This window comes from Acartia tonsa, chromosome 13 (genome assembly GCF_053477335.1).
Source record: "Acartia tonsa isolate MP-2025a chromosome 13, ASM5347733v1, whole genome shotgun sequence".
NCBI classification, from domain to species: Eukaryota; Metazoa; Arthropoda; class Copepoda; order Calanoida; family Acartiidae; genus Acartia; species Acartia tonsa.
In genome coordinates this window covers 17,667,955-17,691,007 of record NC_137272.1, presented here as the reverse complement: position 1 = coordinate 17,691,007, position 23,053 = coordinate 17,667,955, and the positions used below count along the sequence as shown (strand labels likewise).

At 31.2% G+C, this 23,053-nt stretch overlaps 2 protein-coding genes across 2 annotated transcripts in view; both read left to right on the top strand.

Annotated features, from left to right (window-relative positions):
- LOC145303750 (uncharacterized) overlaps positions 1 to 23,053 on the top strand; it is a 101,325-nt gene that overhangs the window by 26,009 nt on the left and 52,263 nt on the right. The window lies entirely within an intron of this gene.
- LOC145335183 (uncharacterized) lies at positions 3,738 to 22,747 on the top strand. The gene is made up of 19 exons (XM_080180913.1): positions 3,738 to 3,786; positions 6,288 to 6,395; positions 7,017 to 7,097; positions 7,703 to 7,775; positions 8,423 to 8,464; positions 9,666 to 9,761; positions 10,551 to 10,599; positions 11,058 to 11,090; positions 14,875 to 14,960; positions 15,224 to 15,300; positions 15,411 to 15,485; positions 15,808 to 15,860; positions 16,503 to 16,592; positions 17,179 to 17,263; positions 17,590 to 17,620; positions 17,888 to 17,941; positions 18,433 to 18,504; positions 18,787 to 18,877; positions 22,643 to 22,747. The coding sequence occupies exons 2-19, from the start codon at positions 6,338 to 6,340 to the stop codon at positions 22,745 to 22,747; spliced, it is 1,251 nt and encodes a 416-aa protein (XP_080037039.1). The 5' UTR covers positions 3,738 to 3,786; positions 6,288 to 6,337.

Sequence of the window (23,053 nt, the reverse complement as noted above, 5' to 3'; positions counted from 1 at the left end):
AAAAGTACTAATAAAATTCTTCAGATTTAATAAGACGTTTTTCTTTCGAAATGATTTTAGAATATCGAATGAAAAGAATCGATTATTTCTATATAAAATATAAAAGTACTCTGAAATATGGGATCTTGGACAAAGTAGCTTCGGACAAAGTAGCTTCAGACAAAGTAGCTTCGGACAAAGTAGCTTCAGGACAAAGTAGATTCAGGACAAAGTAGCTTCAGGACATATACTTAAGAAAAGTAGCTTCCTAAGAACAAGGATGACAACATCCATAAAAGCGAAGCTCTGAAACGGTAGGACAAACGGACATTAACACTTGTATAATGTCAGAACTAAATAATCAGAATGTGAATGTATAAGAGTAAAAGCAAAATTGTAATTAAATTTGTTGAAAAACTGCTTGATACAGGATAATGATTATGGACATACTTACATTTTTAGGACTTGATTATAGAGTTGCTTCGCTTATAATATTGTACTTTGTTGTCCTAGGAATCAGTATACCAAAAATCAGACCAATCGGATAATTAGGTCACATACAAATTTGTTGTTAAAAATGTTTAAAAAATCAACATTTTTAAAATGGACGTACGGACATTCTGGTAATGATTATAGAGTTACTACGCTTTCTAACTTGTACCTAACTATTACAGGAATTACCATGCAAAATTTGAAATCGATAGGACAGTTCTAACATCCCTAAATTAACAAAAAAAGCTATTTAAAAAAGTAAAAAAATCAACATGTTTAAAATGGACGTACGGACATTTTGGAAATGATTATAGAGTTGCTACGCTTTCTAAATCGTACCTAACTACTAAAGGAATCATCATGCAAAATTTGAAATCGATAGGACAATTCTAACATGTCTAAATTAAAGAAAAAAGCTATCCGTTACGGACGTACGGACGGACGGACGTACGGACGTACGGACGTACGGACGGACGGACCGACCCTAATTATAGAAAAGCTTCGCTTTTAAAAATAGTCTCCAATATGGCCGCAGCGCTCGGCCCCCTAGCCTATAACCTAACCTAACCTATAACTATATGTTAGCCTGAAAACATTTATTTAAGAAAAATATCATCAACTGATAATACATAGTTGGTTTAGGATTTCGTGGATTTTGCAAAAAGTGGTTGATAGATTTTTACAATTTTTAATATTGTTTTTACAATTTTTAAACGTGTTTTTACAATTTTTTGGTTAGGTTAGGTTAGGTTATAGGCTAGGGGGCCGAGCGCCCGCGGCTAGGCAGGCTATGTTTGTCTCTCCTTATTTGTTTTGTTTTTTAAAAATGTCTTAAATATAAGGATTACTAGACCTATTAGGTTCTACTTTTCAAGGTTCATCTACAGCCAGGGATCGAGAGAAAGACATTTAACTGTAGATTAAACTGACTCAAAACTATGGATATAGAATATACGTGAAAATTATGACAGGGGGAAAATTGTCATCAATTAAGGTCGCTAGCATGGACATCATTTATTCCTCCAGTATGAGGTGAGGGGATTAAGTAAAGAGGGTGGATTGGGTAGGTTGTTATTTTAGCCAGCTATAAGTTTCAATTTATCAGAGAAGATGATAATCTGGTTTAAAATCCAAGTAATTATGAATCCATTTTCAAAAATGGTTTAAAAACATTATATCTAAAAATTCTAAAAGAAAAGGGTACCAAAGGTTGAGGGCCAACAAATAAGTTTTTTTGAAAAAAACGAATAAATTCTCTCATCTCATAAAGCTTATATTAACCATTACTTAGAACGATCAAACAAAAACATATTTTATAATGTCAGATGGACAAACAAAACTAGAACATTGTATAATTATATTGGCAAGTTTATTTACATGATAAATTAAACTCTGTTATAAGAATGTTTTAAGCCATAAAAGTACAGTAATTTGCTTAAAAAAGAACCCAAAAGTTTTAATTTTAATATTTTATATTTTTGTTGCGAAATTCGTCAATTTGATAAATTAATTGTAGCTCCTTCGAAGGGTTCTAACCCTGTAGAGAACTCTCCTTATTGGGTAGTCTAACCTTTACTTAACCTAAATCAAGCATAAAAAACGGGTTTTTTTACAAGTCGGACTGTGGTACATATTCGCAAACATTGGTCAAACATTTGAGGTTGAAATTGTATTCCTGATTTAAAATAAGGGTTTCAAATGTAACAAACCGACCATTCTATTTTTGCTGCGCTGTATTGTATATGAGGAGATATATAAAAGCAGAAAAATATCCTAAAACCATAACTAAAAATTAAAATAGCTTAAAAACTTCTCAGGATCAATAAGAATCCTCACTGTAAAGTAAAACCATATCGGAAATAGCCTAAATCCATACCCACACACTTATTTATAAAGACAAAATAGCCTAAAACTTTCTCAGGACCACACTGTAAAGGATAACCATTGCGGTTCAGCGGTTAGCGAGATCCTTTTCTAAAGACAAAAAAGCTTACTACTTTATATAATACGATGACAATCAGATTCAATATTAGCGCAGCAATATTCTAGTTAACAAATGAGGAATTAATTAACAAGGATGACAACATCCATAAGCTCTGAAACAGTAGGACAAATGAACATTAACTTTTGTAGATTGCCAGAACTGACTGAGCAAAATATAAATGTATAAGTTTCAACAAAATTGTATGTAAATTTGTTGCAAAACTGTTTAATACAGAATGATATTTAAAGGACATACTTACATTTTTAGGACTTGGTAATAGAGATGCTTCGCTTATAATATCGTTTTTTTTTGTTGTCATAAGAATCAGTATTCCAAAAATCAGACATCACATGAAAAATAGCTTGTAAAAAGTTAAAAATCAAAATGATTCAAATAAACATACGAACATTATGATAACGATTTTAGAATTGCTATGCTTCTAAATCGTACTTACTTGTTATAGGAATCATCATGTACATAGGACATTTTTAACATGTCTAAATTAATGAAAAAAGTTAACAGTTAAGGACGGACGGACGTAACGACCATAATAATAGAAAAGCTTCGCTTTGAAAATTCGTCCAAAATATTATATTAAAAAATTTGGGCTTGTTATTAATGTTATTTTCAATAGAGTGACACAAATACACTTTCCTTCATTAATAATTATCCTCAGTCACAATGAAGCTTCACACAAATAGGGCAGCAACACTTGTAATTATTTTTATCAGGTCTTATAACCATTTATATCCTTTTATTTAATGTAGTACGTTTTTTTTGTCCGCTGCTTCTCCATTTTATTTAAGCTTCTTATAGGTCCCTGGATGGTTTTAAGCTATATGATTATTATATCTAAGTTTAGTTTTAGGATATTTTCCTACTTTCCTTATTCCTTTGAATATATAGTTCCTAGATGCTAGGGGCGCATTTGCTAGTCATGAGATAAATTGATAGAAGGCTGGATATAAATTTTAGTTTTCACTTACCATTGGTCAACTTAGAAAATCAACAAAAAAAAATTGTCAGAAATCTAAAGATACAAAGATATGATATGTGTATTTAATTTAAATGGCAGAAAATAAGCAAAAAGGTAAAAAAAAACATGTTATTTAGTGTGTCGGATATGCGGAAAGTGTCATGTGTGACATCACAAAAATACGTCTAAAAGGGAAGGATGAGAAGAGAAGTGGGAAAGGAAATCCCTTTAAAAGAGATAGATAATATACTAATTTTATGACGTCACACATGACACTTTCCGCATATCCATAACAGATAGATATTTGTTTTTTTTAGAGCTTGTATCGGAAATACCATTTACGAGTTCATTAGAGGTAATTCATAACTTTCCAAAGTGAAACTTTTCTACATATTTGGTGGTAAGCACTGGTCTTGACTGAGACTAGACAAAGTGGCTAAAAAATGAGCCTTGTGACGTCATAAAAGGAAGAGATAAGAGGAGAAGTGGGAAATGAAACACTTTGACGTCAAACGGCTCATTTTTCGGCCACTTCTTTACTTTATACATGTCAAAGGTAGTGATATAAAAGGTTAAGACAATGGCCTATAAATTGATGTACATCCCCAATAATGATACAGAAATTACCCCCTCCATGGATTTAAATTAGTGATCGAAACGTTTGAACACTCAACTTTATGAATCAATTAATCAACCAATCAAAATTCACAATGTCCCCAAAGTTGTTAAGCCAACGAATAATAAAACGTTACCATAAAACTTTGGGGACTAGTGTAATACACAGCACATTATCTCTCTCTCTCTCTCTCTCTCTCTCTCTGTGTGTGTGTGGTTGTTAAAGTCGTCAATCATTAGGTTGCAAGAAGCTGTAAGTCTGTACGGCTAAAAATATCATAAAAAAATAGTTATTGTTACTTGATATGATCAATAATAATTCTATTAAATTCGCTTTTATGAATGTTGTCATTTTTGTCAAAAATGATAAAAAATAATTATCTACGTACATTTATTACTGAAAGACAAATAATAATTAAATATTGATAAAAAGTAATTTTAAGCCAAAAATAACTTTTTTATTCTAAGTCATATTGCCAGAAGGAATGCAAAGTAGAACAATGTCTATCTGAATTGTCTGAAGCTTTCTAACCGATGTAACGATTAGCCTGTTCTTCTAAGGACATAAATATAATGGTCCTGTGGTGGTTTAAGGCTATTATTTCATTTAAATCTTTGGATGGTTTTAGGATTTTTTAAAGTCCCCTTCTTCACGAAACAGCTTAAAGTGCCTGATAAAACATGACGGCATATAATACAAATGACCAATGATAGTCCAGTATATACTTTACCATTGGTCAATTAAAATGTATACTGGCATACAAAATTCGCGAGTCGACTCCTGTTTTTTTTCTGGCTCCCAATATCGAATCTCATATGTATTATAGTAAAGATTATAAGCAAATTTACATATATAATCCCGGAATTTTTGGAGCCAAATCATGTCTTCGAAGGCGATTTTTTTCAGAGATTTTTGGTGTTTAGGAGCCACTTTACAAATGTGATATGTAACGGTAATAAAGATGTTAAAGATAAGAAAGTATTGTTTATAAATAATCATAAAATTAGTACATTGGTCATTTGTTATGTATGACTGGAGATGCAACATCCAAATTTCAAAATTCTTTGAACGTACAGACAAGATTCTTATAGAAATGCTTCGCATCTAGTTCACTTTATTTATACCCTCTATAAAATTAACACAATATAAGACTTTAGTCTAAATATTGATTGACAGTTTATAGCAATTATCTCGCGCACTACAGGGCATAAGACACAGATAATATGGTCAGCCCTCAGGCAGATTTAATATATTTTTATGCATTTTCAAGCCTATTATTACCAATATAACGCTATATATGGGTAATACTAGCCTATCCATGGTAATCTATATGTGATTGAATATTGTTATATGCTTATATAAAACATTATATCTATTGTTGAAGTAATCATGTAACCATTATGTAAAACTAAGTATACCTACAGCCATAGCTACATTTACGTCACAAGTTTAACATACAAACACCTTATTAAACAGACAAGGACTAGATCCTGGTAAATAGTTGTCTTTATAACTTGCACATCTTAAAATCAGTCAGTTATTCATTGACTCTTGAACTATTAAGTTCTTCTCCTGGCTTAAAGGTAATGATCTTAGTTAATTTAGCATGCATTGTAGTTTAAATTTAGGTTCCTTAAATTTAGGTTTAGCATGAATTGTGCCTAGGTCTTATGTTAGAGGTCTAACACTATGCACAATTAGATGCTATGGACTTAAGGCACTCTCCTGTCCTACACTACTTATGTTTATTATCTCCTATCCTGTATCTTTCATACTTAACTGATTCACTTGTAATATAAATACACTTTATAAAACCATCTTCCTTCTTATGTACTTGATATACTTATATGATATAGATCTAACATCATAACCAGCCATTTATTCTTAATTTAAAGCAATATAATACCGTGCGTGGGTATTTGTTGAACAGCCACGGGTTCAACCAAATTTGTATTATACTTGTGGGAATAAAAGGAAAAGCATTCTTCACTGACAAGCCGACTTTGAGAATGTCTATGTGTATTGCAGTAAAAGTAGGATTTAAGTAGTACTCATAGAAGAGCGATCTCCATACCGCAGATTTTGGACAAGTGCCCCATTCACACTACCATTACGTCATTTTCAGCTGCTTCCTCCTACACTCTTTAAATACAGAGCCCATAGCCCCCAGAAACAGTGCAAATTATAATCAAAAACTGATCACTATGCCGAATTTTGCAGGAAAATCTCTCAATATTTAGATGGCTCAGAGAACTACCTGGAGCTGACCGGCCTGACCTCTGGAGGTTCTATGAACATTCCAGAAAGGTTCACTATCTGCTCTTCACATCTCCTGGAAAAATCGGATAGTAAGTATTGTCTATCTGTTTATAATTACTGTTCTTTTGTACGTCTGAAACAAATAGCACTTATATCTTTATTTTAGGCATTTTAGAATTGTCCTTGCGATTTCAAGCTTTGCATAATGATTCCTGTAATATTTAGATACAATTTAGAAATCATTACAAATCCATGTTCGTATCCAAAAAGTTTTCACGAAGGGTTGGTGCTTGAAAACGTTAGTGCGTCGTTATCACATATCCAGCGGTAAAACGTCCTCCTGTCTACAGTCTTCATCAAAATTGTTGACTTTATAAATATTATAAAAATGGATCTACTATTACTTGGATCTTACACCAGATTTTAAAAATCTCTAAGAAAGTAAAACTCGCAGCGGGCTAAACGATTCCCCTCTCAACCCCTTTGCCTCATCCCCTCCCCTCCTACTGAATGAAAGAACTGACCAATAAACGAGTTCCATGTTAGCATTCTAAATTAACAACAACTCTGTCATAATATCCACGTATATTTTCTATATCCATTATTATATATAACTTCAAACTCAATGGGGATCCAACTGAAATACTGTACTATAGTTTACCTTATGTTTTTTCTGCTTCTAACGAATATAATATTCCTTGTTTTTTTAGATTTGGCTGGTTTATATGGCATGAAATTAAACGATGGAACTCAATACTTTGATTTTCAATTGTATGAAAATCCATTAAACAGTAAGCTTTATTTGTAATTTCCGAATAAAATAAACCTAATGATTAAAGTATAAGATGTCAACAAAAAGTTCTGACTCTTCTTTACAACGAAGCTTCATATAGGCCATGGGAAAGTTTTATAACTATCTTGGGAAGAGTGCCTCCAACCCTTCCGAGAGAAATCCCCCCTATACCAAACCTCAAAAATATATTATTTTGTTTGTATAACTAATTTGAAATTGGGGGGTTAATTTCTTCTTCCACCCCCCCCCCCCTTATCTTTGCTAAGCCTATAATCTAAAGTACCAAGATGTCTGTCTGTATGTCCCTAAGCTAAGATCTCGTAAACGGCTGAACCAATTATTGTCAAATTTTATGAGAAGTTTCACATTTGTCCACAGAGAGGTTTAGGCTATTTGATAGAGTGTACGACTCTTCCACCTTGTAGATATGACAATAAAGATTTAAGAGGTATCATAATTAAATTGAGCTAAACCCAAACATACTAAGCAAGTTATAGAACACCAAATGCAAATTTCATGTAAGTTCTGATTTATTTTTCATATTTCAGAACAGCATTAGAGCCTCGCTGCCAAAAGATAAAAAATACAACTTATTTGTTATAGATACAGAATTTACCATATGGTTTGTAGTTCGGAAAATATGGTTTCAATTTGCTACTCTCACTCATATTACAAGGTAACATGAGTTTATAAGTAAAGATTATGCCCTAAAATCCATAAAAGCGAAGCTCTGAAACGGTAGGACAAACGAACATTAACACTTGTAGAGTGTCAGAACTAAATAAGCAGAATATAAAAGTATAAATCTGAACAAAATTGTGTATTATCCTCTTAGGATATTTTGAAAACAAACATATCTAATTGTTGTATGAATCATCATGCAAAGTTTTAAATCGACAATTGTAACATATTTAAATTAACGAAAAGTACTAACCGTTACAGACCGACGCACGGACCGATCCTGATCATAGAAAAGCTTTTTGAAAGTGCAATGGGCTAATATGTTTGTTTATCAATTGAAATTCCTGCAACAGCTAAATATTCAGAGAATGTACAAAGATTCAAATTTTCAGAAAGGCTTTGTATTTTTTTTTTTGTATAGCATAGTCTATACCGATTAATTTACGCTGAATTAGAGCATACTGAAAACTCAATTATAGTTTTGTATTACAAACAACTTTCCACAAAATTTTGACTTTAGTTTTGTTAGCACGGGACCTCAGCCCCTCGGGGTTAACAAAAGAGGAATAGTTTTCCATTTTACTATCCAAGGAATGCTGTCTATAATACGATGCGATAAATAATAATTTTTATATTTTGTAGGTTTTCTTGGATCAACATATGTTTTAGAATAGATACTAAAAGGTAAATAGTAATTATATACATTATTATATGGATGTTGAATCAGATTTTTATGTACTCTGATAAAGTGATATCGTAGCTGGATAGAGTAAATTTAAACAATCCCCTCCCCTCTGAGCGGACTTACCAATAAATGAGGTCCATATTATCAAGCTAAATTGACCGAAATTTTTTACCTGTCAATTTACCACGTTTTTAAGGTCAATGGCACTTTCTTTACTCAATAAATTAAAGTCCTACACGCAGAATATTCGATAGTGTTTAAGTAGCGAAGATATTCTATAATTATCTATGTCTTCTGTCAGTCAGTCCTTGACTCTATGGGGGACCTGTGATTTTTACGACTACCATTGAAGATAGATAGCTAAATTTATCTGTAAAGAAATCAATGACATAAGCACAACTACACTGTAAAAAATGAATATATAACACCATGTAGTACTATATACCGTAATAACTATTACTATACAGAGATATTACGTTTTTAGTATCAATTCTTACCCTACAGAGTAACAAAAATTACGAACCAGAGTATTAAAAACTTCCTTTAAGCGTATTGAATTTTATTCCATAGAGAGTATTAGATAATACTATAAAATGCACATTCTTTATTTAGTAATACATATTACTCCATAGAACACTAAGTAATACTCAATACAGTATTGGAATCTTCCTTATATCGCAATGAGGTTTTTTTGCTAGAACGTATGGGATGATGCTATACAGTAATGAAATGAATATATAGTATTATCTGTTGCTAATTTATTTTTTTTATTTTTAACAGTGTAGTCTTCAAAAAGCATTAACCTTAACTTTTAAAGATTTCGTGTTTTTCTTCCAGTTTTCTTCATATTCTCTATCTTTCTTTTCTTTGTTATCACTACTAAACATCTGCTCAATAACCTTCTTTGTCCGTTTGTTCATTTTATGATTTTTACTTCGCTACTTATGGATGTAGTTATTGGGGAGGGAGAAGACATTAGGCTGTTTATTACAGTCCCCAGAGTTTTATAATAACGTTTTCTTATTCACTGCCTCAACAACTTTGGGGACTTTTATTGATTTATGATTGGTTGGTTCATCAATCATGAAATCTTCAGAAAGGGACAATTTTGTGTATCATCATTTGGGATGTACATCAATTTATCGGCCATTGTCTTATCCCTTTAGATCCCTGTGTTGTCATCATTGTTTTAATTATCAGTGGAAGCATAAACTTTGTGGTGAACGGTTTGGAGGCAAGAAAAGAAGAAACTATTAAACAGTTTATTGTGGAATCTGGAGAATTAACTGACTTCAGGTTGGAATTTGTGGTAGCGTAGCTTTTCTATAAAAAGGAGATTTTGTACGTCTGTCCAGATAACAGTCTGTCAACTCCTTTTCAATCAAACAATACATTTACAGAATACAATACAAGATTGTCTAAAATTAAGCTGTATTACAGTTAATTGTCATTTCATGTTTATGATTCAAATTTATCTGTTTTCACATGGGATGGAGGGGGAGAATGAGCAGTTTATTACACGAGTCCTCAAAGTTTTTCAACAACTTCTTCTTATTTGTTGGATTAACAACTTTGGGGACCTTAATGGATTTTAATTTGTTGGCTCATTGAGTGTTGAGTGTTGAAACGTTTTAACCACTAATTTTAATCTACTTAAGGGTTAATTTATGTATCATTATTGAAGATGTATTGCACATCAGTTTATCATCGATTGTCTTATCCCTTTAGATCCCTGTTATTCACAATGATAATGACATTCAATGGTAACAAAGATATCATTAAAGTTTTTGACTGGCTGTTTGTTGTTTAAGAATATTGTATATCCTCGGAAAATCTTTGAGGACGGGATACACCACGAGATCTTATTTTAGCGTGTCTAGGAACCAAACTTTGATTAATAAATATGGTCAACTTCCTTTAGACAATTAACCCTTTGATTGCACAACCTTTGTCTGGAAGTCCTAACTGTGCATGGTAATGAGTTGCGCCTGTTTCGAGCCGTGGCATTCCCCTACACTAACTCTTTATGTCGTTTCAACTTTCGCCTTCCGGACAGTCGCGTAAATTGATTAAAATATTTTTTAGTAAATCTTTGACAATTGGAAAAGACGGTGAATACAACCAAATATTCAGGGTAAGAAATGTCTTATTTTTAAAAAGCAAAGCTTTCGGTCTGTCCGTATGTCCGTAGCTCTTTTAGTTGATATAAACATGTTAGAATTACTGATTTTTTACGTTTTTGACAATAAATTTTTGTATGAAAGAATTATTTTATTCGTCTAATTCTTATATACTGATTTTTATTACAATAAGGTAAAATGCATCTACATAATCAAGTAAAAAATTGTAAGTTTGTCCTTAAACAGTATCCTGTATTTAAGGAGTTTGGCAAGAGATTTACTTAAAATTTTGTTACATGTAATACATGTAATAAAAATTAAGCCTAAGGAAATCATAGGCTAAACTAACAATTTTAATAGGATTTAAACCATCATTCGCAACCATATACATATCCTCTTATCAATTTCAAATAATTATTTGAATTCTAATTGCAAAATTATTAGCATTTTAAAATGTATTTTATGATTTTAGGGATATTTAACAAACTTCAACATATATGCACAGGTACAATTAAAAAGGATAAAGATGCAAAAGCAGTTAAAGATTGGTCTAAGAGCCAAAATAATTTTTGAGGAAAATCTCCACACAAAAAAAAAGTTTATTATGGATTGATCTGACAGCTAATATTGTTTTATATAAAATCATACTCAATAATTTGAAAAATCTACTCAAAAAAGTTAATTAAGGTTTGGTTTAAAACTATTTATGACCGTTTATTATGGGAATCTACACAAAAAAGTAAATTAGCAAGCTTCTCTTATTGAGTTACTGTGCTACTAAATAGAGTCAAAAGAAACCTTAAATGAAATGACATTTCAGAAATATTTTTGCTATGCAAATTTGACTATCTTTTTTTAAATTATGAAATTGTTTTGATTTTAGGTAGTTTTACAACAATCTAATTAATATTTATTTTAATTACAAAATTGGTTTGCAATAAAAGGAAAAGAATTATTGCCATAATTGTAAACTACACCTCATTATAAAATAACAAAGATAATTACAATTAATAGGAGCAAGGCTGTTTTTTTTATAAAAAAAATATATATTTATTTGAAAGATAATAATAATATTTAAAATAAAATAACGAAAAAGGCAAAAGGATTTCATTTTAAAAATAAAAAGGGATAACCCTAGCATTACAATCAGTGGCGTGCGAAACACTTTGTCTAGGGGTGGGGCGATTTGAATATTTTGCAAAATTTTGCCCCCCACTAAAACAAAGTGCCCCTAGGGGGCACTTTGCTTTAGTGGAGGGCATTTTGATTATATATACCTAATTTAAACAAGGGCGTTTTAAGGGGGTTGAATTACTTGATTATGGGCCTTCTAATCCCTTTTCCTTCTTCCCCATCCCTTCCTTCCTTCCCTTCCTTCCATCCCTTCCTCCCATCCCTTCCTTCCATCCCGTCCTCCCATCCCATCCTTCCATCCCTTCCTCCCATCCCTTTCCCCAATACTTTCCCCTATCCCTTCCCCCTTGCTTTCCTCCTTCCAATCCCCCATCTATATCCCCCATCCCTTAAGCTAAAAGGCATCTTGCAAAAAAAATGAATATGTACCAATCCCCTCCCCCCCCCCCCCACATGGAATTAATTCCTTTTTCATGGGTTGGAGGATAATACAAAAGATAACCCACCTTTAAAAAATAAGGTGAGGGGCGAGATAAAAATTCTCATTTTGGAAATAATTTGGAAAATCACATTTCCCCCATAGCGTTATGGACTGACATACATGGTAAATTATTGAAAAAAGTTATATTACCATCTCCCACCCTCTTTAAATGGCATTTTAAAAATCTGTCACTCTGTGTATAAAAAAGTGTTTGCATGGATTTGCTAAGGTTGGTGTGCGAAGCGCACTAAGAAAATTTTACACCACCTTCAAACTAAAATTAATTAAAACAGCAAGAGTTGTGTTATTTTAACAAGTCAAGAATATAGAGTGTTGTGAGCTTTAATTAGGGTTGTTAATGTAAATTGCTAGGAAATAAACATACCTTTTAATTAAGGGAATGAACACAAAAAATGACAAACTTATCCTGAACATCTTATGACATACTTATTCATTGCTATTCGTTTAAAAAGACATACAGTTTTGAGAAAAAGACCTAGATAAATGTCAAAGCAGTTTGAAATGAACTTGTAAATTGGCGCGTGAAGCACATAATTTTTTTAACATAAAGTTTTTGTCTAAATATTTGATGTTTACAAATGTTTTTTATATAAATTACATCATAATATACCATATTATTGGCTAGGAGGGGGGGGGCAGGGGGGGCGTTTTGGACGCTAGGGGGGGGGGGCGATCGCCCCAGGTGCCCCCTTCGGTTCGAACGCCACTGATTACAATAGAACAAACACAAAAACTTACAGAGTAGCTTCACTTATAAAAACTGCACATAAATACAAATAAATATTTTAAATTTATTGTACAGTTACTTAGACTAGCTATAAATAATACGTATAAACAGGTGATACTTTTAGTATAACAAATATCTAACACAAATGTCTCCCTATACCTTAAGACTATCAATAGGGGAGATTATATCAGCTTTTATAAATATTTATATTAAAGATGTAAACCAAATAGATGCTACCTCATGACTGTGTAACTGTATAGGTAGATTATATCAGCTTTTATAAATATTTATATTAAAGATGTAAACCAAATAGATGCTACCTCATGACTGTGTAACTGTATAGGTAGATTATATCAGCTAATATAAATGATTATATTAAGGATATAAACTTAGTAGATGCTACCTTAAGACCATATATTTTATTAGATTATATTAGCTAGTATAAATATTTATGTCAAAGATTTAAACCTAGGAGATGCTACCTTAAGACCGTGTAACGAGATTATATCAGCTAGTATAAATATTTATATTAAGGATATAAACCTAGTAAATGCTACCTTAAGCCCGTATCTATAAAGTAGCTTATATCAGCTAGTATAATATTTATATTAAGGATATAAACCTAGTAGATGCTACCTTACGACCGTGTAACTATAAAGTAGATTTTATCAGCTAGTGTAAATATTTATATTAAGGATATAAACCTAGTAGATGCTATCTTAAGACTGTGTAACTATAAAAGTATATTATATCAGCTAGTATAAATATTTATATTAAGGATATAAACCTAGTAGATGCTCCCTTAAGACTGTGTAACTGTATAGGTAGATTATATCAGCTAGTATAAATATTTTTATTAAAGATTTAAACCTAGGAGATGTTACCTTAAGACCGTGTAACTATAAAGTAGATTGTCTTAACCTCTTTTCGAGGAAGCTTTGTGTTTATCAAGATCGAAATTAATTTCCTTTTTCCATAATTCCAGTCCAGAAAAAATGTCGTCTTTGTTTAACTTTCATAAAGAGTTGCGGCATTGTAAGATTGTTTATGTTTTGGTGACGCCACGCCACTTCTGATTTATATGTGTGTGGATAAAGACATTCGGAGAATTGAGTCGGGCCTAACATTGGTCTCAGAGTGCGTGTATAACCCTAGTATGCCAGGTGCTTAAACCTAAAGAACTTCAGGACTTTGAAATAGTTTGTGTCAATAAATCTATACTCAAACCTGCTGTTGAACTTGATGGTCCTGGTATTGGGGGTTTTGCCTTGAAAGACTAAGATCTCTAGAACTTCCCGCAAATTCGGAAGTCACACTTAACCAAAGTGTTATGGTTAAGACATATATCAGCTAGTATAAATATTTATATTAAGGATATAAACCTAGTAGATGCTACCTTACGACCGTGTAACTATAAAGTAGATTATATCAGCTAGTATAAATATTTATATTAAAGATTTTAACCTAGTAGATGCTACCTTAAGACAATGTAACTATAAAGTAGATTATATATTAAGGATATAAACTTAGTAGATGCTACCTTAAGACTATGTAACTATAAAGAAGATTACATTAGCTAGTATAAATATTTATATTAAGGATATAAACCTAGTAGATGCTACCTTACGACTGTGTAACTATAAAGGAGATTACATTGCACGTATAAATATTTATATTAAGGATATAATCCTAGTAGATGCTACTTTAAGACCGTGTAACTATAAAGAAGATTATATTAACTAGTATAAATATTTATATTAAGGATATAAACCTAGTAGATGCTACCTTAAAGACCATGTAACTATAAAGGAGATTATATTAGCTAGTTAAATATTTATATTAAAGATTTAAACCTAGGAGATGCTACCTTAAGACCGTGTAACTATAAAGGAGATTATATTAGCTAGTATAAATATTTATATTAAGGATATAAACCTAATAGATGCTACCTTACGACCGTGTAACTATAAGGGAGATTATATAAGCTGGTCTCAAATGCAGTTTACTATAAGGTAATTTAATGATTTTTATGTAAAAGTTTGTCTAATTTATTTAGGAGAGCTTATTTTTAGTAGTTTTTATGTTAATAGGTAGGTTGGTAGGGGAAATTTTTATGGGTTCAGAGATTAAGGCATGAGGAGCCGCAAAATCATTTGGGGATTTTAATCTTCCTTGGACGTCCTTAAAAAAAAATAAAAAAAAAGGTTTAACCAATCAGCCCCCGTACCCAAAAGTCTAAAGTCAAAGCCACTAGATCATGTTTATTTTGGTTTAGAGGAACTGTTCCAACAACAGAAAAATACTCGAGCTGGCTGTGTAATCCTCCTACCCAACGTTTTGTGCCTGTACTTGGTAAATACAATAATTACTTTTGTGTTTTTTTTTAACATGTCATATAAAGTTTCACGACTAAAAATATTCAAAATGTAAGATTAAAAATCTTCCAACAATTTAATATTTAGCTAATGTAATGTTTGATGAGAGTTTGAAGATTTGTCAAAGACTTGAAAATAGCCAACTACTTGGTGTGGAATCAGGTATATTTATTTAAGGTCATCAGCTGAATTTGAGTTGCCGATTGTGTACACAGTTTCCTCGGCGTTTCCTCTTCCTATCTCAATATTTACTATGAGCTAAAAAAGCTTAAAACTTCCCCAAAAAAAAATTAAATTTGAAATTTAAATTTTGAATGTATAATTTAGATTTTTATTGGTTAACGTTAATAGTAGTGTCCAGCCTTTTCCTCCAATAATCTTAATTTATAGAAGGGGTAGTTATATCATTGTCTTGTCTCTTTATCCCTTATGCTTTTTGCCTGAAACAAACAGACATCTTTTTAATCAAATGTATGTTATTTAGATGGAGAACCTAAAATTTATTCTCAATTTATTATGCAAGAAACTAGCGAAGAAGTAAGTCATTTTTTATATTGTTTTCTAAAACAAGGGAAAACTTGGAAATCATACTGTTATTGTAATTTTAAAAAATGGCAATAGGAATTTTCAGAACTGGCAATAAAATATATATTTACTTTCCATATTCAGCATAAGAGAAGCTTTCTTCCTTTTATGGTTGGTAAACACATTCTAACTATGCATAATTATTCCTTAAACAGTTAAGGATTTTTTGTCCAATTACTATGCATAGTTTTTAAAATGGGTGATTCCTAAGACGATTAGACACCATGTAAGCTTTAGGTAATAAGCGAATTTTCTTTAAAATCAGATTTTTAGATTTCAAAACAATTTTTTTTTAATATAAAAAAGAGTGAAGTCACTCTATAAGTATGCCTATGTTTAATTGTCCGTCTGATTTATTGAGCTTTCCTTTATGCAAAAAAGATAATTATCTTATTTGTAATCTAAACTAAACTCACATTATTCCTGTGCTATTACACGTGTATATTTGCATAGTTGTTCTTGTTCTAGCGAAATATTTCAGAGGGCAGCGGAAAGTGTCATGAGAATTAGGAAAGGAAACACCTAAAAAGAGATGGATAATATACGTATTTATATGACGTCATTCATGACACATTCCGGTGTCCCGTATTTTAGGCTAGGAAAGATTGTGGAGGGGAATACTGGTTGCCCTATCAGGATGAACAACAGGAAACTGTCTGGCAAAATATTTACGATGATCAAGTGGTAAGAGAATTTTACGCTTGCAGTAGTTTTGGGGCTGTAGATAGCTATAAAAAAGTATCTGTATGCATGCAAAAATGGAGGGAACTTTGGATTGTAGATTATACTGGTACCCAAAGTTTTAGAAACACATTATCACATTCGTTGAGATTTTTATATATAAATCTTAATTGGGTTATACAAACTAAACTTTTTTACCAAAGATTTTATTTTATATAGAGGTTTTTTTTGTGTATGATAATAAGATGTGTAAAACGATTTTCCGTCCTTCGTCTTATCCCTTTAGATCCCTGGTATTTATTGTCACTTATTAAGCTAGTTGCATAAATAATGTTAATTTGGCTATAAAAGATATCAATCTGTTATTTTCAAAACATTGTAATACACATTTTAGTTGTGTGATCTAGATAAAAATCAATTGAAAGCTAAAACTTTTCGGCAATCTTTTTCAAAAATCCTAAAACCGTCCCAGGACTTATGAGAAGCTCTCTTAAGAAGGACAACTCAATTGGTTTAACAAAATCTCAACGGGCCAACTAAAACCTTTACTACCTAATAAAATTTGATTATCCTGTTCATTAAATTTTAGGTTGATTTATCGTGGGCTAGCGGTCAGCCAAATGGAAACGAGGCTCAGAACTGTGTCTCATTTGCATTAACCCCAAATACTACAAGTAAAATTTTGCGTTATATCTCTATAAGTATGTATATTCGTTCATTAAAATAAGTCTATATCTGTAAAGCTTCTGCTTAAGCAGGCTTCAGACAAAAATACATAAACAAATACAAATATTCGAAGATATTGAGCAGAATACTATAAAATTTCCTAAGCTAGCCTAGAACTTAGGTTAAGACTTTTCCAAGTTTTTAAACATTAGCCTATTGTATGATTACTTTTAGAGAGAAAATTGCTTCTAGTAAAACTTTAAGAACGTAAATGAATTAAATTACTCTAAACATCTCTTGAATTGAATTGCCTCTACTAACATTATTTTTTTAGAAAACCTGATATATGACTATGATTGTCCTCTGTAAGTACCTTCTTCATTTTTAATGATCATTTATGTATTTTTTTTGTCTGTAGCTTAACATTAAAAAAATTACTGAGTTTTCTATTTTATCATTTACTATTTAATTTAAAAATAATTTGATGGTTAGTATAGTTTCAGTCTATTTTCTGCTTTGTCCATTATTCGAATACAAATTTCCTTGATGCTAGGGGCGCAACCTCTAATAATTTTTTTGGTATGTAATAACAATCAATTATATACTAGATTAATTTTCTATAAATGTTATAGTTATGAAAAATGTCTTGTTTGTTTGAATTCTAAGATTCCAGCTTTTAGAGTCAGGTAAAATTTTGATATAGATTTTTTTACATTTATTTAGTATAATAATAAATATTTACGTTTGTATACAATTCTGAAATCATAGTTTTTGCACTCACTTTATGTATTACTAACATTACCTCAAATTTTTCTTCGATTTTTGAACATCTAGAGAAGCCAGTGAATTAATAAGATGCGATACTCTAATACCCAAGAATGTATATTAATAGTAACATCCAACAGACAACTAACCCTTTGATTGCGCTACCTTGTCTGGAACTCCTAAATGTGCATGGTAATAAGTTGTAACTGTTTATGGGCTATTGTGATTAGTGTCAGGTGCCTGACATAGCAGGAGTAGGTACCATTTTTAAGGTCTCTAGTACGACGCAGTGTGAACTAGACTCGAACCCGCCATCTCCCGCAAGTCAGCAGGCACTCTATCATTTACGCTAATACAACGGGTTATTTATTACAAACATGTTGGTATAATCACTTTAAATTTCCTTTTTCAGAGGCATCTGCTCGGATAGTCTTTTGGACAAAAATTATTTAGCCGTGCATCACAATGGAAATATTATTTTCAGGTTTACTGCTTTTAATACATTCTAATATTTATAAGAAATAAAGAAAAAAGAATGCTTAATTAGGACAGGGTTAGGTTATTCTATTATAGCTTCAAAATCGATTAATATCCGATAAATTAGAACCTGTTTTCACCCATACTGAAAATCATGTATAGCATCGAATTACAGATATTATTTCAAGAATTTATTTTTCATTTTAATATCCACACAAAGCTGGCTATGATACAATGCGATAAATAACTATAATCAGTTTATTTTTGTAAGTAGTTTTTTTTGTTTTAGTGGTTCAAAAGGGACTGATATCAAATATGATGCTACGAATTATAGATGGATAGCTACTGTACAGGGTGGAGATACGGTGGCTTATATTAAGGTAGATAGATAGATAGATGGATATATATCAAATATGATGCTACGAATTATAGATGGATAGCTACTGTACAGGGTGGAGATACGGTGGCTTATATTAAGGTAGATAGATAGATAGATGGATATATATCAAATATGATGCTACGAATTATAGATGGATAGCTACTGTACAGGGTGGAGATACGGTGGCTTATATCAAGGTAGATAGATAGATAGATAGATGGATATATATCAAATATGATGCTACGAATTATAGATGGATAGCTACTGTACAGGGTGGAGATACGGTGGCTTATATCAAGGTAGATAGATAGATAGACAGACGAACAAAGAGACAGACAAGGATATGAATGCACAGACACATAGACAAAGAGATAAAATTAAAAGCTAATATTTGAAGTTAGAGTTTATTGTAACGTTCTTTTTATTTTCAATAATTACGTAAAACAAAATACCTTTTTACATAAAAATCAATATAATTACTTAGTAGAAATATTATATATAAAACAACAAAGTAATTAGACAACAAAAACGAAAACAGACAGACAGACAAACATGCAAAGCAATATAAATCATATATTTACTGTATTTAAAGACCTGGTTGCAACAAGGTAAACTAAATGATAAAGGGAAGGACAATATACTATAAATAGACTCCCCCCCCCCCCCATATATTTTTTATTGGCAAAATGTAGTCTTTAACTTTTGGTAAATATAAAGGGGATTTGTCATAAAACCTGTGAATTTGACAGCCTAATTGTATTTCATGGGTGAGATCATGACTTTAAAACTATGTTTGTGACAGCAGTAAAGGTGTAATGTTGACAGTCGTTAAAAAAATATTGCCAAATAAGCAGCAAAAAATTGACAAAAACACACCCAATTTTTTTCAAAAACACAGTGGTTGTCTTTTTGCTAGTGGTAGAAGTGGCAGCACCCCTGTCAAACGCCTGTTTTAAGTCAAACTGTTCTTTATTATGTCCTATTTTGTGTGGAGCAATTTAATTTAGAGGGAAGCTTCGCAATTGTCTCTTTAAAAAATACAAACTTTTACATATTTTTCAAACAACTGAAATTAATGGAAACAATTTTAAAATTAATTTGTTTGGGTTTCTTATAAACAAATATAAATCATTATCTTCATAATATATCTATAATTTATCATGATTTAACAAAAGCAAGGATTCTATAAGTTACATAGGTGTTTGTAAGACATACTTTTTTGGGACTTTAGACATGCTCTGCTTGTAACATTGTACTTTGTTGTCCTAGGAATCAGTATGCCTAAATGTATAATAAGATCATTCGAATGTTTTTATCACATAGAAATTTTCTGTAAAAATAAGTTAAAATCAACATGTTTCAAACATAAATTCTGGTAATGATTATAGAGTTGCTACGTTTTATAAGTCCTACATAACTACTAAAGGGCGTTGCTACAAAAGACCTGCTCTACAAAAGACCTACTTCTACAAAAGGTCTACTCTACAAAAGACCTACCCCTACATAAGACCTACTCTACAAAATACCTACCCCTACATAAGACCTACTCTACAAAAGACCTACGAATATACAGCATGACCCTCGAAAAAGTATTTTTAAGCATCTGCAGCCCTTATTTCTCAATGAATTATTAAAAAATGCATATGTCCTTGTTCTCCATAGTATTCCACGTAAGTAGATATAAAAAAAAAATTTTTACCTCCATTAACACCGGAGATTTTTAGAGCTAAAGTTTTGAAAAAGTGACTGAGAAAAAAAAAATTTTTTTGTTTCTCTTATTTTTTGGATGGTTATATTATGTTTTTCTGGCAATTGAATAATGAGACACAAAGAAAAACAAGTTAACTAAATATTTCTTTTTTATTCCACCAAAAAATATATATTTTTAATGGCAAAAATACTACTGAATGAATTGATTATTTGCAAATTTTAGGTTATTTATTAACCCTTATTTATAGAAAAGGATTAATTATGACAGTTGCTCCGCCTACTTTTCTGACATCTCAATTATTTAATAAGGGGTAAATTAAGCTTTTTAGACTAAAAAATCGTTATGTTTTATTTTTATTTTCTTTATAACTTTTTTGTTATTAAAGTTAGGATTGTGAAACAAAAACAATTTTCCTACTATATTCATAGAGATTTATTTGGTTTTTCAATCTTAAACAATTTTGCCTAATAAGTAAGTTTTTCCAAATATCATTAAACTAAAAAGACTCAAAAAATATGTGTAAAAAAATGCTTTTTACTCAAAAACTAAATTTTTTATTTCATTTTTGTATAAAGTTTCTGCTAGTAACAAAAATAAAAGGATTTCTAGCTTAATTTTGCTAAAAAAGTCGTATCATGTTAAAAGTTACTTTTTCCTCAGTCACTTTTTCAAAACTTTAGCACTAAAAATCTCCGGTGTTAATGGAGGTAAAAAAAATATTTTTATATCTACTTACGTGGAATACTATAGAGAACAAGGACATATTCATTTTTTTATAATTCATTGAGAAATAAGGGCTGCAGATGCTTAAAAATACTTTTTCGAGGGTCATGCTGTATATTGTTATATAAACATCAAATTTATTAATAAAGTAATGCATAATCAATACATGGCCGCAGCGCTCGGCCCCCTTGCCTATAACCTAACCTAACCTTACCTAAATATTGTAAAAAAAAATATCAAAATTTGAAAAAAATCTACCAACCACTTTTTGTAAATCAACGAAATTCTAAAATATAATTAAGTTAATGTACGATAGCATTACGATTTTTTGTAGAGTAGGTCTTTTGTAGGCGTTGGTCTTTTGTAGAGTAGAGCTGGATCTTTAAATCGTTTATAGGTGATATAAACCGGGGCGATTCATTCAGCGCGCCATCAAATTATTAAATACCAATCTTTAAATTGAAATGGCATGGGCGATTCAGCGCGGTCAGTTGCGCCGAACCGGCGCGGCAATGGTACTCAACTAGTGGCATTGCCGCGCTAAATCGGGGTGATTCATATTTAATAAATAAATATATTTTAAAATAAGTTTAATATTTTATTGCAAAACTATCGTGAAAACATTTTATAGTTATTTTTAAAATAAATTTTATATTTTTTTTTTATATAAAACACCGTACTGACCCAGTTTAAGTTAAAAAATTGTATCGGCATGTATCGATATTTTAGTGAGTGCGCAGGCGATTTAACAACACCGCGCCGAAAATCTTATAAAAATCCATGTTTTATAGGCGCGCTGTGGCTAACCACCAGCGCACCTATGGTTCACCTCTGAATCGCCCCGATTCAGCACACTATAAAAAACGATTTAAAGATCCAGCTTAGGTCTTTTGTAGAGTAGGTCTTTTGTAGGCGTTGGTCTTTTGTAGAACCGACGAGTAGGTCTTTTGTAGGGGTAGGTCATTTGTAGAGTAGGTCTTTTGTAGCAACGCCTACTACAGGAATCACCATGCAAATTGATAGGACAATTCTAACATACCTAAATTAACAAAAAAGGTAAATGTTACGGACTGGTGGATTGAAGGACCGACCCTAATTGTAGAAAAGCTTCGCTTTTAAAAATTTTAAGCTGTATTGTTATGAATGTTATTATCCATGTTCTAATGTTAACAATAATTGCTGTTTTTACCATACTCAACTTTCATAAATACATTTTTTGCTTAGGTAATTTTTGAACCCTTCTTTGAAGGGTTTACATTGTTATATTGTGTTCTAAAAAATATATAAATAAGAATGAAAACAACCCATAAAAGATAATCTCTCTTTTTTTAGGCTAGTTACCAATCACTGATGGCTGGTATGAACGAATGGAAAATTTACAATGATTCTAGAAAATGTGAAAACGAGGAAAAAACAACCATTAATATTAAAACATAAACAACAAAGTTAACAAAAACAATAACAAAAAAATTATATTAAAATATCCATGTCCAGAAAATAATGAGTTTTAAATGATTTATCAGTCTTGAAATTTTATTATTCTGCTACATTTTTAAGAAGTTTTTCCGTCTGTACGTTTACTGTGGTAAAAAATGTGATTTTATTATCACTGATTAAATGTTTTCATTCAAAATTATATTATTGAATTATTGATTGTTACTTTTTTACAGAAAGAATTTTACATTAAGGAATTTCATTTTGGCATTTAAAATATTTCAAATAAGAAGCTTTTTATAGTGTCTT

Excerpts from the sequence above, each read along its gene's own strand:
- LOC145335183 (XM_080180913.1), top strand. The coding sequence starts at position 6,338 with ATGAACATTCCAGAAAGGTTCACTATCTGCTCTTCACATCTCCTGGAA. Across the intron at positions 14,961-15,223 it reads CAAATGCAGTTTACTATAAG|AGGAACTGTTCCAACAACAG; the intron begins GTAATTTAATGA and ends ATTTTGGTTTAG. Across the intron at positions 18,505-18,786 it reads AATGGAAATATTATTTTCAG|TGGTTCAAAAGGGACTGATA; the intron begins GTTTACTGCTTT and ends TTTTTGTTTTAG.